Consider the following 17,559-nt stretch of genomic DNA (forward strand, 5'->3'; position numbering starts at 1 on the left):
TGTAGGGTAGTATATGATGTAGTGTGTAGGGTAGTATCTCGTGTATAATAGTGGTGTAGAGCATTGTCGTGTATAATGTAGTATATAGTCTAGTGTATACTCGTGTAGTGTATAGTGTAGTGTATAGTGGTATATAGTATAGTCAGTGTAATGTATGGTAGTATATATAGAATAGTATATAGTTGTGTATAGTTTTGTGTATAAAGGTGTAGTATATACTAGTGTTGTATATCGTACTATATAGTGAAGTGTATAGAGTATTGTATAGTACTATATCGTGTAGTGTATAGTGCTGTGTATAGTAGTATGTAGTATATAGATAGCATCTACAAGCGCGGCGTAATGCTGCAGTGACGTTCAATGTTTTACGGCTCGCAGCCAAAAGCCGCCGATGCTGCTGCTGCTGCTGTTTCGAGGATGACCGAGCCGAGTTCGCGTGATGATCGTTGACGAGATCAGCGAGACACACTGAACCCCGTGTGCAGTGTGTGCGTAGTGTGTGTAGAGTGTGTGTATGTAGTGTGTGTAATGTGTGTGCGTAGTGTGTGTAGAGTGTATGTAGTGTGTGTAGTGTGTGTGTAGTGTGTGTGTGTAGTGTGTGGGGTTGTGCGTATATAGTTTGTATGTAGTGTGTTTGTGGTGTGTGTATTGTATGTGTAGTGTGTGTGTAGTGTGTGTGTGTAGTTTGTGTGTCTCGTGTGTGTAGTTTGTGTAGCTGTAGTGTGTGTGTGTAGTGTGTGTGCAGTGTGTGTAGTATATGTGTGTCTGTGCGCGTAGTGTAGGGTCTACACCATCCCATGTCAGAGAATTAGGAGGCTTACTACAGCCTTCGCTCGGAAGTTTGGAGAGCCGTGAGGCGCTGCAAGGATAGGTAATGGTCGCGGGTTGCTGAGGAGATGGAGTCTGCCTCAGTAGCCTGCGATCACAAATCACTATTTAATTCCATGAAAAAAGTAACTTGCAGTACCACACCTATCACCATCTTTAGGTGAAAGAAAGGTGATCTGATCTCCGACCCCCAGGAACAGCTTTGCAAATTTTCTGAGCATTTCTGTAAGGTGTTGGGGGAGGGCAATTCCCTCAGCATTGAAAACATCATGGGGCAAAGTGGGAATAACCCTGCTGGGGCTACTGTGCCTCAAATATTGGAAGAAGTAGTCACCTCCTGTGAGTGAATGGCTGAGGTGCCATCTGTTGAGGAAGTACTGAAGGCGATCCAGAGTCTGAGACCAGGAAAGGCACCGGGTAAAGATGATCTCCCAAGCGAAATGCTGAGGGAGGGTGGCGTTTGTGCACAGACTGCCCTACATGACATCATAACAACAGTCTGGACCATTGGACGGGTTCCGCAGGACTGGAAGGATGCCCTGGTGGTCCCCCTCTTTAAGAAGGGAGACCGCACAGACTATACCAACTCGACGGGCATCTCACTCCTCAGTGTGCCGGGAAAGGTCCTGGCAAGGATTATTCAACATTGCCTGGCTAGGCACGCTGAGGAGAGGCTTGCGGAGCCCCAATGGGGTTTCAGGAAAGGGCGGTCCTGCACAGATGCCATATTTTATGTCCGTCTGCTACAGCAGATGTGTAGGGAATTCCAATAAGACCTACATCTCTGCTTTATTGACCTGGTCAAGGCCTATGATACCATCAGTAGGCCTGTGCTCTGGGTTGTTCTTCGTGCTTTCGGAGTCCCTGACCCTCTGAGTGGACTTACCAATGACTGGTAGCAGCGGTGTCAAGATCGGCCTCTGTGGAGGAGGCTCGTGAAGAACGCTACTGGGCAGTTGGAGGCAGTCACCCTCCAACAACAACGGAGGGCAGAGGAGCGACACTCACAACAACGAGCAGAGCGCCGGGTGGCAAATCACAGCAATTTGTACAGTAGGGGACACAGGTGGTGCATCAGCCAGTCCTCTCAGTCAGTCGACTCATCGCACCTGGGTCTGCTCCATGACCTCCTGACAGCAGGCGTTCGACACTTCACGTGGCCTTAACGTGCACATTACCTGGCACAAGTGCCGTGGTGACGTCACCATCACAAAGTGGCGAATGGCGGTTGTTGTTGTAAGTGTAGTGGCTAGCGCTACGCTGCGCGACGAACCTCGCGACCTGAGTTCGATTCCGGCTCACGGCCGACACCAGTGATCGTGATTATATTATCTGAACCGGTACTCGGATTCCCCTAGGTCGATTCAGCCTCAAATAAGTACTTGGTGGGGTGTGTAAATATCGCCACTAGGTAGACAAAGGTGGTCTCGAGTGATGCTGGTCACCCACCCCCTCGTATGCCACAGTGCCGACCTTAATAGGTGCTCGCTAAGAGCGATTGCCCCAACGGTCTGTTAAGGCTATACTTTGGATCTTTGTCTTGGTGTGCGAGTGTATGTGGTCAGCTGTAGTCTAGTAGCGGTTATCACGCTACGCGACGAACCCGGCTGAGACCCGTGTTCGATTCCCGCTCTTGCCCAACACATTGGACAATTATTTGAACAGGTCTTGGGCCTCCCCTAGGACGACTCGTTCTCAAATAAATAGCTCGTGCGGTATTTAGTAAACATTGTCACTGGTGAGACAAAGGCGGCCGGGCGTGGTCCTAGCCATCCTCCCTCTCGTGTCTTGTGCCAGCCTTTATAGCGGCTCACATACAGCACTTGCCATAGCAGCCTGCTGAAGGCTGTCTTTTCATGAGAGTGTGATGTTTGCATGATCTCCCCCTGTTCTACAGAGTGAGAGTGTAGTTTGTATGATCTCCCCCTGTTCTATAGAGTGGGGAGTGAGTGAAGTTGTATGATCTCCCCGTATTCTAAAGAGTGAGGGAGTGGAGTTTGGATGATCTCCCCTTGTCCTACAGTGGAGTTTTTATATTCTCCTCCTGCTCTACAAAGTGGTCTGAGTTTAGTTTGTATCATATCCCCCTGTTCGACAGAGTGAGTGAGTGGAATTTGTATGATATCCTATGCTGTAGTGTGAGTCTAATCTTGGGTTGGATCCCCATCCAGATAATGCCTGTATATTTGAAGTTTGCTTCTCTCTTTCGCTCCCCATGGTCGCATGGATTTGTCTATATAGCAGCTCAGTGGGGCCTTACTTGGTAAAATAAATATACATAGCAGTTATATGTACCTACTATGTTTACATCTATCCCTCTAATTAAGAACGAAGCAGGAGGAAGATTCCTCCATAAATCTGTCTATCGCCTGACGATGCTTGTTGAAATTACTGGTGAAACGTCGTAATCGAATTGTAGATGTTGTGGTGATTTTACTCCAACACACAACCAGTTAGTGCTGTCCTGGTAACAAATTTGGAACGTTTGGTTTACGTAACAAACTCTTCACTAATTGGCCGTGTCAGGTGGTGGCGGGTGTAACAAAACATTTATATTGACACGATCTGACCAACAAAAACCTCTATTATGCATCGTATTGGTCGCGAAAGCTTACAGCGGTAACTAGAGACCTCCACTCGTAGGTCGATTAAGCCTGACCCTCAAATGAGTGCCTGGTGCAGTGGTATGTAGAAAACTATGGGCATTGTTGAGTATCTGGGAAGTGTTGAGTCTATGGGTAGTGTTGATTCTATGGATAGTCTTCTTGGTTCTTTCGGTAAAGTCACGTAGAATGGAAATAATAAAATAACAAAATAAAACATAATAAAATAATTCTCACGACGTTTCGGCCACCACGCAAGCAGCCGTCCTCAGGTGAAGACCAGGTCTGTCGGGGAGACAGTGTCTGCTTGCGTTGTGGCCGAAACGTCGTGAGAATTATTTTATTATGTTTTATTTTGTTATTTTATTATTTCCATTCTACGTAACTTTACCGAAAGAACCAAGAAGATGGATAGTGTTGAGTCTCTGGGTAGTGTTGAGTCTCTGGGTAGTGTTGAGTCTATGGTTAGTGTTTAGTCTATGGGCAGTGTTGAGTCTATGGGGATTGTTTAGTCTATGGGTAGTGTTGAGTCTATGGGCAGTGTTGAGTCTATGGGTAGTGTTGAGTCTCTGGGCATTGTTGAGTCTATGGGTAGTGTTGAGTCTATGGGTAGTGTTGAGATTATGGGCAGTGTAAAGGCTATGGTGCAGTGTTTAGTCTCTGGGCATTGTTGAGTCTATGGGTAGTGTTTAGTCTATGGGCATTGTTGAGTCTCTGGGTAGTGTTGAGTCTATGGTTAGTGTTTACTCTATGGGTAGTGTTGAGTCGCTGGGCATTGTTGAGTATATGGGTAGTGTTGAGTCTTTTGGCATTGTTGAGTCTATGGGTAGTATTTAGTCTATGGGCATTGTTGAGTCTATGGGTAGTGTTGAGTCTATGGGCAGTGTTGAGTCTATAGGTAGTGTTGAGTCTATGGTTAGTGTTGAGCCTATGGACAGTTTTGAGTCTCCTGGTAGTGCAAATCGGAGGTGAGAGATGCTCCCTGCTCTGCTTAGTGTGAATGAGCGAGTGAGTGGGTGGGTGATCGAGTCAAGTCCATCTCAGTCTCTGTACGGGACTTCTGGAAAAACAGCGGTAGTTGGGGAGAGAGTTGGTGCTACGAACCTGGCAGAGACCCGAGTTTGATTCCTGCTTACGGCCACCCAGAGCAGTGATTGCCAGTACCTGGGCCTGCCCTGGGTAGACTTAGCCTCCATTGAGTACCTGGTGTAGTGGTGTTTAAACATCACCACTGGGGAAACAAAGATGGCCGGGCGTGGCAGTGCTGGCCACCCACTGACCTCTTCATATGCCATAGTGCCGCCCTTCATAGGCGCTGCTACTCACTATGAACAGAACTTTTCGCAAGAGTCTGTTAAGGCTTTGGGTGTTCGTAAGTTGAGGGTTCGTAAGTGTGGGTGTTGGCACGTAGGGGTGTTTGTAAGTCGGTTGTTCTTATGTCAGGTGTACGTAAGTGAGGATGTTTGTAAGTGCTGGTTTTGGTAAGTCGGGTGTTTGTAAGTCGAGGACTGCCTGTAATGCCTACTGCCTGTAATGCCTATGTTTTAATAGTTAAAATCCCATTCTGGTCCTCATACGGATGACAAAATGAGAATAGGTTTTACCCTTTCTGGGTAAACCCCCCATATCGCCTGCAACGTACTCTTTTGGCAAATGCTGTTAATAGCGAGGGGGTAGGTGGCCAGCACCACGCCCGGTTGGCTTTGTCTCCCCCAGTGGCGATGTTTATTGTACACCACACCAGGCACTCATTTGAGGCTGTGTCGATCTAGATGAGGCCAAGGACCGGTAATCGTCACTGGTGTTCATGGCCGTGAGCGGGAATCGAACTCGGGTCTCTGCTGAGTTCGTAGTGTAGCGCTAACCTGCTATAGATGCGCTGAGGTAGTGGCACTGCTGGGATCTTGGAGTTCTGTTTAAGCTCCACAATTGAACTGAGTTCACGTAAGAGCTATGATTTTAATTATATTGATTGGTTTACCAGGTAGCTATATAGTGTATAGGTCTTTCATGAGAAGTGACCTGGCTATCACAGTCGGTGATGGTGACGATGTTGGTGATGGTGGTGGTGATGATGGCCATGATGATATTGGTGATGGGGGATGTTCATGAATGCCGATGTTTGTAAGTGTGGGTGTTCGTAAGTGTGGGTGGTGTTCGTAAGTGAGGGTGATGTTCGTAACTGAGGGTGTTCGTAAGTGTGGGTGGTGTTCGTGGTGGGGCCTTACCATCAGCCCCACCAAAACAAAGCACCTGCCTGGGCAGTGTGCTTATGACCGGCTCCAGTTTAACGGCAGAGGTCTCACTCTGAATCAGTCGAGCGGCAATATCTTTTCATCAGTTGCGTAACGCTGTGTGGAAGCTACCTGGTCTGTCGCTCCGCACGAAGCTTCAGGTCTTCTCGGCCAGAGTCATTCCCTCCCTGCTCTACGCTTGAAAAACGTGGACCCCCCCTAATGGAGCATCTGCGCCGGTTAGAAACATTTAGGCTGGCCTGCCTACGATCCATCCTGGGTTTAACCAGGCTGGATTGTGTGAGGAGCTCAGAAATCCTTGAAAGATCTGGGCAAAGTCCCATTGGTGAGCTCCTCCGGCAGACAAGGTTGCGTTGGCTGGGTCATGTAGCCTGCATGCCCAGCCACCGCATGCCTAGCCACCGCATGCCTAAACATCTTTTGTTCGGCTGGATCGAGGGGGCTAAACGGGCGCAGTATGGGCTAGAGAAGAGATGGAGTGATGTGGTACAGGAGGATGTGGAGGTGAGTGGACTTGCCGATGACTGTACCAGTGGTAGCAAGATCGGCCTCTGTGGAGTGGAGGAGGCTCGTGAAGGACGCTACAGGGCAGTTGGAGGCAGTCGCCCTCCAACAACAACGGAGGGCGGAGGAGCGATGCTCACAACAACGAGCGGAGCGCCGGGTGTCTAAAGCACAGCAAGTTGGCACAGTAGGGGGCACAGGTGGTGCATCAGCCAGTCATCTTGGTTATCTCAGTCAGTCGACCCGTGGCACCTGGGTCTGCCCCGTGACCTCCTGCCAGCGGGTGTTCGACACTTCACGTGGCCTCAAGGTGCACATGGCCTGGCACAAGCGTCGTGGTGACATCACCGCCACTTAGTGGCGAATGGCGGTTGTTGTTGTTGTGGTGTTCGTAAGTCGTAAGTTAAGGACTGCCTGTAACTTAAATATATATATATTTTTACTGCTGAGATCGTGGGGTTTGTGTTTAAGCTCGCGAATGAACTGAGTTCACATAGCGATTCTCTCGTGTACAGACTGATAAGAACTAAACTCTTAAATTTAGATTTAAAGCTTTCGTGACTGCAGGGATTCATCTTCTTGGTTCTTTCGGTAAAGTCACGTAGAAGGGAAGTAATAAAATAATAAAAATAAAACATAATAAAATCAAATCATTCTCACGACGTTTCGGCTACAACGCAAGCAGCCGTCTTCAGGTGAAGAATGAGACACTGCCAAGCTAGGAGCTTATATATAAGCTGAGTTGGAGGTGGAAGAAGAAGAGAGCCTTAACAAAAGAATGTGCATATCAAGAGGAATTTAGCATATTCATGGGAAATGCGTAGGAGGTGGGCGGGGGGGTTTCAAAGTCATATTATGCCCATGCATTATGCAGGATCAGCAGCACCAAAGGGAGGGGGGTAGCATTAACAAAGGTAGGGCATGTTAATAGTATGTAGAAGCAATGAAACATGTGAATGGGAAAACGGTGGCAGGGGATCCGCAGCGGAGCAAATAATGCCTTCCCTGTGGAGAACACAAGATACACAGTTAATGCCAGTGAGTGGACTGTGGTCTGAAAGTCACCATAAACGTGAACAACAATCAGTTAAGATCCGAAGTGGTTTATTACGTCCTTCCAATGATTGCCGCGACTCTAAGGTAATACCAAACGCATTTACACTAACATCTGCTGCTGTAACTTCTTCTAATGCGAAACGAATTCTGTCTAGTACTAGCTTAGCTCTTATCTCAGAGAAAATCAGACTTTCGCACACCGAACTAGATCAGTTAGACAAGACACTCTACAAATCACACTTATCTTTGAGTGCAACAATGTCCACAATGGATTGGGAACATGTAGATAAAATGACTGCCTCTTCGGCTGCCGCTATGTCTACTAAATGTAAGGACAACTTGATTTCCAAATTCAACCGCCTCTCAAACAAAAAACCGGACCCACACATTGAAAAGCTAGATGTTAACAAAGTCGTAATTAATCGCAGTAACAGTTCTATTTCTGAAGGTCTGAAATCCGTTCTAGCTAAAGCACTAAACTTTGCAGTCACACCTAGACACATACCAGTTAATGATATCATTGCTAGAGTAGATGTAGCTCTCAAGGGCCTGAGTCACATCGCTGCAGACGTAGCAAGATCTGAAATCTCTGCAACCCTCAAAAACGCTAAGATGCCAGCTAGTAACATCAGCAAAGATGAGCGTTTTGAATTAGCTCAATTAAAAAAGAGAGGATGACATTGTCATCCTCTCAGCCGACAAAGGCAATGCCACTGTCATCATGGACAAAACAGAATACAACACCAAAATCCAAGAACTACTCAACGATGGCAGCTATACAAAAATAAAAAGAGACCCCACCAACAGCCTCGTCACCAAAACCAACAAAATCATTTCTGCTTCAACCGCATTAATTGATCAGACCAAACAGTTCTTGTTGAAACCTTCTGCAGCCAGGCCACCAAGATTGTACGTCTTGCCAAAGATACATAAAGAAGATACACCTCTTCGTCCCATTGTCTCTACTATCAACTCCCCCACTTACAAACTGGCTCGTTTTTTGTCTGAAATCCTACGGCCTTTCACTGGAAAAACCACCTCTGCGGTACAAAACTCTACTGACCTGGTATCGACAATCAAGGGGATTTCCCTGTCCCCCAGACGACCTGCTTGTCAGTTTTGATGTGGTTTCCTTGTTCACCAAGGTTCCTGTGCCTGACACCATCGCAATCATTGAAGACTTGGTTCATCAAGGACTGAATACTGGGGTACCCCCCTGGTGAGACACTGCTTAACCATTACATACTTCACCTGGAATGGAACCTTCTACAAGCAAACTGAGGGCACCCCAATGGGCTCCCCCCTATCTCCGGTTGTAGCCAACATTTTCATGGAGAAATTTGAGACTGACGCCATCCAGACTGCCACTCTACACCCGACCTTATGGAAGAGGTACGTAGATGACACTTTTGTCATCTGGCCACATGGCCGGCCTGCTCTAGACCAATTTCTCGACCACATCAACTCTATACACCCAGCCATCAGATTCACCATGGAAGTCGAAAAAGATGGCAAGCTACCCTTTTTGGATGTCCTAATTAAAAGGAGACCTGATGGTTCAATGAGCCATTCTGTCTACAGGAAAGCCACCCATACGGATGCCTACCTAAAACCGGATTCCCACCACCATCCATCCCAGAAGAACTCCCTCATCAAGACTCTATACCATAGAGCCCAATGCATCTCCGACCAGGAACACATTGCCAGTGAACTCAAACACGTACGCCAAGCTCTTAAGGCTAATGGTTACTCCGACTACACAATCCGCAAGGCCATCACTCCAACCGTCAAGAAGGACCCTGCTGAGGAGCCTTTCAAAACCATCACCTTACCCTACATTGCTGGGGTCACAAAAAAGATCTCCAAAATCCTGATTAAACACAAGATTCAGGTACGATTCAACACAGTACATAAAATCCGTGATCTGGTTCCGTCTGTAAAAGACGTGGTTCCAGACATACAGTACCCTGGCGTCTACAAACTAAGTTGCATCTGTGGTAGCAGTTACATTGGAGAAACCAAACGACATGTCTCGGACCGCATCCGTGAGCATAAAGCAGACCTGAAACACGGTAGGACAAACACCTCAGCCGTGGCAGATCACTGTTACAATTCAGTGGGCTCACATGACATTGACTTCTCCAAGACAGAGGTTCTCTGCAAGCCATCTGGCTACCATGAGATATTCGTCCATGAGGCGATCCACATATACAAACACAGAGACAATTTCAACCGAGAAGATGGATTCTGGCTCAGCAATCATTGGAAGGACGTAATACACCACTTCGGATCTTAACTGATTGTTCACGTTTATGGTGACTTTCAGACCGCAGTCCAATCACTGGCATTAACTGTGTATCTTGTGTTCTCCACAGGGAAGGCATTATTTGCTCCGCTGCGGATCACCTGCCACCGTTTTCCCATTCACATGTTTCATTGCTTCTACATACTATTAACATGCCCTCCCTTTGTTAATGCTACCCCCCTCCCTTTGGTGCTGCTGATCCTGCATAATGCATGGGCATAATATGACTTTGAAACCCCACCGCCCACCTCCTATGCATTTCCCATGAATATGCTAAATTCCTCTTGATATGCACATTCTTTTGTTAAGGCTCTCTTCTTCTTCCACCTCCAACTCAGCTTATATATAAGCTCCTAGCTTGGCAGTGTCTCATTCTTCACCTGAAGACGGCTGCTTGCGTTGTAGCCGAAACGTCGTGAGAATTATTTGATTGTATTATGTTTTATTTTTATTATTTTATTACTTCCCTTCTACTTGACTTTACCAGAAGAACTAAACTCTTGTTCTGATTAAAATTGTATTTATTGATTTACGAGGTAGCTCTATGCTGTATAGGTCTTTTTTCAGAAGCGACTTGGCTATCAGTCGGTGATGGTGATGTTCGTGATGATGGTCGTGATGGTGATGATGATGGCAATGATGATGATATTGGTGGTGGTGATAGTGATGGCGGTGATGTTGGTGATGATATTGGTGATGGTGGGGATGGCGATGATGTTGCTGATGATGTTGTTGATGATGATAACTATGCTGCTGCCAGTCTCTCTCCACTGCTAGCTCTGTATCACAGTGACGCCAGTCTCTCCGCTGCGAGCTGTGTATTACGATGATGCCAGTCTCTCTCGACTGCTATTCGTGTACGTCGATGATGCCAACCTGTCCCTCCACTGCTAGATGTCCGCGTGCGGGCCGCGCGCCCTGGCGCTGCTGAGCGCGTGCGCCGCTCTGCTCGCTGTGGCATCGCTGCTCTTGGCTGTGAGCACGGACTGGTGGCTCCATGCCCAGGAGCTGGAGACACATGCTCGCAACCTGTCCCGTCGCGTCCGCGTCTCCCTGCACTCGGGCTTGTGGCGAGTGTGTACAGACATGGGTGGGTAACGGTGATCGCTCACTCGCTCACTCACAATCTTCACTCAATCGCTTGCCCACTCACTCACAATCTTCACTCAATCGCTTGCCCACTCACTCACAATCTTCACTCAATCGATCGCCCACTCACTCACAATCTTCACTCAATCTCTCGCCCACTCACTCACAATCTTCACTCAATCGCTCGCCCACTCACTCACAATCTTCACTCGATTGCTCGCCCACTCACTTACAATCTTCACTAAATCACTCGCCCACTCACTCACAATCTTCACTCAATCGCTCGCCCACTCACTCACAATCTTCACTCAATCGCTCGCCCACTCACTCACAATCTTCACTCAATCGCTCGCCCACTCACTCACAATCTTCATGCAATCGCTCGCCCACTCATTAACAATCTTCACTCAATCGCTCGCCCACTCATTCACAATCTTCACTCAATCGCATGCCCACTCACTCACAATCTTCACTCAATCGCTCGCCCACTCACTCACAATCTTCACTCAATCGCTCGCCCACTCATTCACAATCTTCACTCAATTGCTCGCCCACTCACTCACAATCTTCACTCAATCGCTCGCCCACTCACTCACAATCTTCACTCAATCGCTCGCCCACTCACTCACAATCTTCACCCAATCGCTCGCCCACTCACTCACAATCTTCACTCAATCGCTTGCCCACTCACTCACAATCTTCACTCAATCGCTTGCCCACTCACTCACAATCTTCACTCAATCGATCGCCCACTCACTCACAATCTTCACTCAATCTCTCGCCCACTCACTCACAATCTTCACTCAATCGCTCGCCCACTCACTCACAATCTTCACTCGATTGCTCGCCCACTCACTTACAATCTTCACTAAATCGCTCGCCCACTCACTCACAATCTTCACTCAATCGCTCGCCCACTCACTCACAATCTTCACTCAATCGCTCGCCCACTCACTCACAATCTTCACTCAATCGCTCGCCCACTCACTCACAATCTTCACTCAATCGCTCACCCACTCACTCACAATCTTCACTAAATCACTCGCCCACTCACTCATTCACACACTTACCTACTCACTCACACACTTACTCATTCACTCATCCACCGACTTATCCACCAACTCACTCACACACACCCATCGAATGACTCATCCACCAACTCACCAACACAATCACCCACTCACTCGCCCACACACTCGCAAACTCGCTCACTCACCTACCTATACACTCAATCACTCCCTCACCCACCCACATAGCATCTCATCCACCGACTCATCTACCAACGCAATCAACCACTCACCCACCCACTCATCCACCGACTCACTAAAACACCCACCCACTCAATCAACCACTCACCCACCCACTCATACACCGATTTACTCAATCAACCTCCCACACACGGGTGAGTGTGTATATGTGTGTGTGTGTGCATGTACACGTGTGCATACACGTATTTGTATGTACACGAGCGTATGTTTACGTGTATATATATATGTGTGTGTGTGTGTCTTCCAGGTGTTAAACGCTGCTCCAGTATCCCGGGATTTGAAAGTTCAGAATTCGCAGGATCAGAGGCAACAGCCAACTTCCTACGTGAGTGTATGAGTGAGTGGGTGAGTGAGTGCGTGAGTGAGTGAGTTGGTGGATGGTGAGTGCGTGATTGCGTGGGTGAGTGAGCGGGTGTGTGAGCAAGTGGGAGTGGGTGTGTGAATGAGTGAATGGGTGATTTAGTGGGTAAGTGAGTGAGTGCGTGGCTGTGTGAATGATTGGATGAGCCAGTAGATGAGTAAGTGGGTGAGTGAGTGCATGAGTGAGTAAGTGGGTAGATGAGTGAGTAAGTGGGTAGGTGAGTGGAGGAGTAAGTGGGTGGGTGGTTAAGTGAGTAATTGCTAGGGTGAGTAAGTGCGTGATTGAGTGCGTGATTGAGTGGGTGAGTGACTGGGTGAGTTTGGTGGGTGATTGAGTGAGTCGGTGGATGAGTGAGAAAGTGGTAAAGCGAGTGGGTGGGTGTGTGAGTGGGTGGATTAGTGAGAGAGTGGGTTGGTGAGTGAGTGGGTTGGTGAGTGAGTGGGTTGGTGAGTGAGTGGGTTGGTGAGTGAGTGGGTTGGTGAGTGAGTGGGTTGGTGAGTGAGTGGGTTGGTGAGTGAGTGGGTTGGTGAGTGAGTGGGTTGGTGAGTGGGTGAGTGCATGGGTGATTGAGTGAGTCGGTGGATGAGTGAGAAAGTGATTGAGTGAGTGAGTGGATGAGTGAGTGCGTTAGTGGGAAATTGAGTGAGTGAGTTGATGATTGGGTGCGTGGGTGAGTTGGTGATTAGGTGCATGAGTGCGTGCATGAGAAAGTGGGTGAGTGAGTGCATGAGTGAGTAAGTTCGTGCATATGTGGGCGAGGGCGTGCCTATGTGGGTATGTGGGTGAGTGATTGAGTGAGTCGTTGAATTAATAAGTGGATGGGTGAGTGAGTGGGTGGGTGAGTGAGTGGGTGAGTAGATGGGTGAGTGGGTCACTGAGTGGGGTTCGTGAGTAAGTGGGTGGCTGAGTGAGTAATTGGGTGAGTAATTGGGTGAGAGTGCGTGAGTGGGTGAGTGTGGGAGTGAGTGAATGAGTAGATGCGTGAGTGGGTGAGTGAGTGGGTGAGGGTGTGAGTTAGCGGGTGAATATGTGAGCGAATGAGTTGGTGAGTGGGTGAGAGCGTGAGTTAGCAGGTGAGTGGGTGAGAAGTGGGTGAGGGAGGGAGTTAGGTAAGTGAGTGGGTGAGTCAGTTGGTTGGTGGGTGGGTGAGTCGGTGGATGAGGAAGTGGGTGAGTGCGTGAGCGAGTGGTTGGATGGATGAGTTAGTAGGTAAATAAATTAGTGAGTTGGTGGATTAGTGATTGGGTGCATGCTTTAGTGAGTGGTTGGGTGACTGTGTGAATTAATCGGTGGATGAGCGGGTGGATTAGTCAGTGATTGAGTTGGTGAGTGGATGTGTACGTGAGTGGGTGATTTAATGAGTCGGTGCATGAGAAAGAATGTGGCTGAGTGAGTGGGTGAGTGCATGTATGTATGGGTAGGTGGATGGTTGAGGGAGTCGGTTGTGGATGAGTCAATGGGTTTCTAGGTGAGTGGGTGGGTGAGTGAGTGTGCACGTAAGTAGATGAGCGAGTGGTTGAGTGGGTGAGTGAGTAAATTGGTGTTTGACTGGGAAAATGTGTGAGTGAGTTACGGAGTGAAGTAGTCATTTAGGGAATAGATGACAGTGTGATACATTGTGTGACACTGTGTGACACTGTGTGACATCATTACACACTGTGTGACATCATTACACACTGTGTTACACAGGCATGGTGCGTAACTTCACCCCCTTTCCACTCGCGAGTCTTCTGCTCATGTCCTTGGGGCTGCTCCTCAATGCCGTGAGCCATGTGAGGGCTCACACCAGCGTGCTGCCTCTACTGAGCGGGGTGCTCTTCATACTCTCAGGTGTGGCACAGCAGCCACCACTACCACTCACTCACCCACCCACCCACCCATTCACTCACCCACCCACCCACTCATCCAACCCACCCACCCACCCACTCATCCAACCCACCCACCCACCCACTCATCCAACCCACCCACCCACCCACTCATCCAACCCACCCACCCACCCACTCATCCAACCCACCCACCCACCCACTCATCCAACCCACCCACCCACCCACTCATCCAACCCACCCACCCACTCACCCACCCACCCATCCACTCATCCACCCACCCACCTATTCACTCACTCATCCAACCCACCTAACCAGGCTATGCGTTAATTGTGTGTTGACCGACTCTTTGTGTTGCATTACATTACATTTCGATATTTTGCTAGGTTATTTAATTTTAGTGTGTCTTTCTCCTAATTTTCAAGCTTGCGTACCGTACCACGTCGTCGTCCACTCATTGACATGCTAATTTTTTCTCTGCCCCCTCCCTCTCTCCGCCCTCGTCCCCCCCTCTATATTTAAGGCCTTGTCACAGAGACGATTCCTCTCTCTTTGTGCCGATATGTGTTCTCTCTCTTTGTATCTTTGTGATATCTGTCTGCTTATATGTCTGTCTATAGTTTTCTGGTTAGATTTTTGTTGCTATTTCTTTCATACGTGATGATGATTGCTTGTGTTGCAATCGAAAAGTCGTAATATGCTATTATTTAATTTATTATTTTATCGTTATACGTGACTTTACCGAAAGAACCAAAGAATAATTCCTGCAGTCACGAAAGCTCCAAAATTAAGAACAAATTAAAGTGTTCAACAATCTTAACGTTAAAACAAACGAAAACGTTAACCAATAAAAAACGTGAAATGAACACACACTAAAAAATACCGAGATACAAACACCCACAGATAAAGACCCACTCACTTACTGACTCACTCATTTGCTCACCCACTCACTCACCTACCCGCTCACTTACCCACTCACTCACCCACTCACTCACCGACCCACTCACTTACCCACTAACCCACTCACTCACCCACTCACTCACTGATACCAGCGTGCTACCTCTCCTTTCAATGGTGTGTTGCTCTTCATACCGTCAGGTGTGGCACAACCACCACCACTCCCAACACGTCATACAACTCACTCACCCATCCATTCACTCACCCACCAATCCACTCACCCACTCATTCAACCACTCACTCATGCATTCCACCCACTTACACTCACGATGCCATTGCTTATGCTCTTGATGATGATGTTGCTGATGCTCATGCTAACGATGCTACTCATGCTAACGATGCTACTGACGATGCCATTGCTGATGCTCCTGATGATTATACTGCGTCACAAAAAAATGTTCCTGGGTAGTGTTATTTCCTAATTGCTTAAGCTTCAAAAGTAAAAAAAAAAATGCCTATTATTCCCCACAAACCTTGCTTTTGTGACCGTGACATCGATATTTCTAAATTTTACTATTTTCAATGAGAAAACATGTGCATTGATGTCTTTCGTTCCCATTAAGTGCTGGTCACAAAAGCAAAGTTTGTTGGGAATAATAGCCATTCTCTATACTTTTTAGGCATAAAAAATAAATAACACTTAGTACCCAGGAACAAAAATTGTGTGACATAGTGTTATAATGATACTACTGACGATCCCACTGACAATGCTACAAACAATGCTACTGACAATCCCACTGACAATGTTACTGATAATCCCACTGACGATACCACTGACGATGCTGACGCCGCTGCTCTCCTCAGGCCTGTCGCTAGTGCTCGGCCTGGTGCTCTACATCTCGGGCGTGAACGACGTCCATGATGAGGTGCGCTCCAGGGCCGGCCCGGCGCCCCTCGCTTTCCACTACCGCTACGGAGTCTCCTTCCTCCTCGCTGGGGCATCATTCTTCCTCAGCGAGGTGGGGATGCTGGGGTGGGGAATGGGAGAAGAGGGTGGGAGGGGCTAGTGGAGTGTGGAAGATGCTTCTGGGGAGTGGGAGGGGCTAGTGGGGAGTGGGCGGTTGGCTAGTGGGGAATAGGAGGGAATAGTTGGAGGGGCTAATGGGAGGAGTGGGAGAGGCTGGTTAGGTCAATGGGATGGGCGACTAATAAAACATGCAAACAACGGTGCTCTGTAGTAGGGCTGTCGCGACCAATATTGTCTGTAATAGAGGCTTTTTTTCATGAGGTTCATAAAATATAGTTTGTAGTTTAATGTATTCTTAAAAAGTTGTCCTGACACCTGGTAAAATAAAAAAAGGTGGTTACAGCATAGTTCAGTGGTCCTTTCACAGCAGTGGTTCTTAACCTTGGGCGCATACCCTTTTTGGGCACCTAAAGTACAACTACTTTGTTTCATCAAACCCAATGTATGTATTAATATTATTAAAAAAATTACGCTTGAGAAACGTAAGGAGTGCAAGTGAAAGGTTAAGAATCACTGCTTTAGAGTATAGCTCAGTGAGCCTTACACCTGCAAAAATAAGAAAACACAGTTCATAGTTTACAGTATAGCTGTGTGGGCCTTACAAATGGTAAAAAAAAATGTTATTTTAGTTTAAATAGTTATATTTTTATATATTCCGCAGGGCGCTGGGGTTCTGTGTGTCTACCTCTTCACCCGCCGCTACTCGGGGGGAGGTCCACGTGGGGCGGGGGGTGGGATGGGTGGGGGGATGGGCGGGGCCGGTGGGATGGGGGGCGGGGCCCACCGCAACAGGCCCCGCCTCTCGGACGGCTCCAACCAATCGGCGCGCATGCTGCACCCGCCGTCGCCGCCCCCTCGCTCGCGCACCCTCTCCGACAGCTCCTCGCACCTCGCGCTCCCATTGGCCAAAGGCGACGAGTGGGGCGGGGAGCGCTACGTGGTCGACGCCTCCGCCTGGGGGAGGGGTGGAGGTGGTGGTGGTGGTGGAGTGGGTAGGGGTGGGGGCCGTGGTGGGGTGGGGCTCGCTGCCGATGCCGTCGTCCCCGTGTACGTGGACGAGGAGTGGGGCGAGGGGCGCGGCCTGGACGAGTGGGGGAGGGGCCTCGAGTCGTGGGGGCGGGGCGACGGGCGTGGCGCGGAGATGCTCAAGTGCCCTGAGTACAGCGCCGTGACGTCGTCGCCCTGTTAACCACCGCGGCGGCAGCAGCAGCGTGCTGGCTCTACGTGGCGGCCGTGTGTGTTGTGTGTGTCCGCATATGTCCACCTGTGTGTCTACCTGTATGTCTGTCCACCTATGTGTATGTGTGTCCACCTGTGTGTGTGCGTGTCCACCCGTATGTGTGTCCATCTATGTGTCCACCTGAGTGTATATGTGTGTGTGTCTACCTGTACGTGTGTTCACCTAAGTGTATGTGTCTACCTGTACATGTGTGTCCATCTGTACGTGTCCACCTGTGTGTGTGCACCTGTGTTTGTCTCCAGTCTGTTAAGGCTATACGGGGATCTTTGTTTCGTCTCTTAGTTTTTATGTGTCCACCTGTGT

General features: G+C 48.5%; 1 protein-coding gene across 1 annotated transcript in view; it reads left to right on the forward strand.

Moving 5' to 3' along the window:
* The window catches only part of LOC144952673 (voltage-dependent calcium channel gamma-5 subunit-like), a 36,035-nt gene extending 18,830 nt beyond the window's left edge, over positions 1 to 17,205 (forward strand). Inside the window, exons 2-6 of the mRNA XM_078883148.1 lie at positions 10,446 to 10,641; positions 12,156 to 12,233; positions 13,959 to 14,099; positions 15,854 to 16,008; positions 16,678 to 17,205. Coding sequence (XP_078739274.1) covers positions 10,446 to 10,641; positions 12,156 to 12,233; positions 13,959 to 14,099; positions 15,854 to 16,008; positions 16,678 to 17,205 — 1,098 coding nt within the window. The remainder of the gene's footprint in view (positions 1 to 10,445; positions 10,642 to 12,155; positions 12,234 to 13,958; positions 14,100 to 15,853; positions 16,009 to 16,677) is intronic.
* The last annotated feature ends 354 nt before the right edge of the window (positions 17,206 to 17,559 follow it).

Source organism: Lampetra fluviatilis, chromosome 69 (genome assembly GCF_964198595.1).
Source record: "Lampetra fluviatilis chromosome 69, kcLamFluv1.1, whole genome shotgun sequence".
NCBI lineage: Eukaryota > Metazoa > Chordata > Hyperoartia > Petromyzontiformes > Petromyzontidae > Lampetra > Lampetra fluviatilis.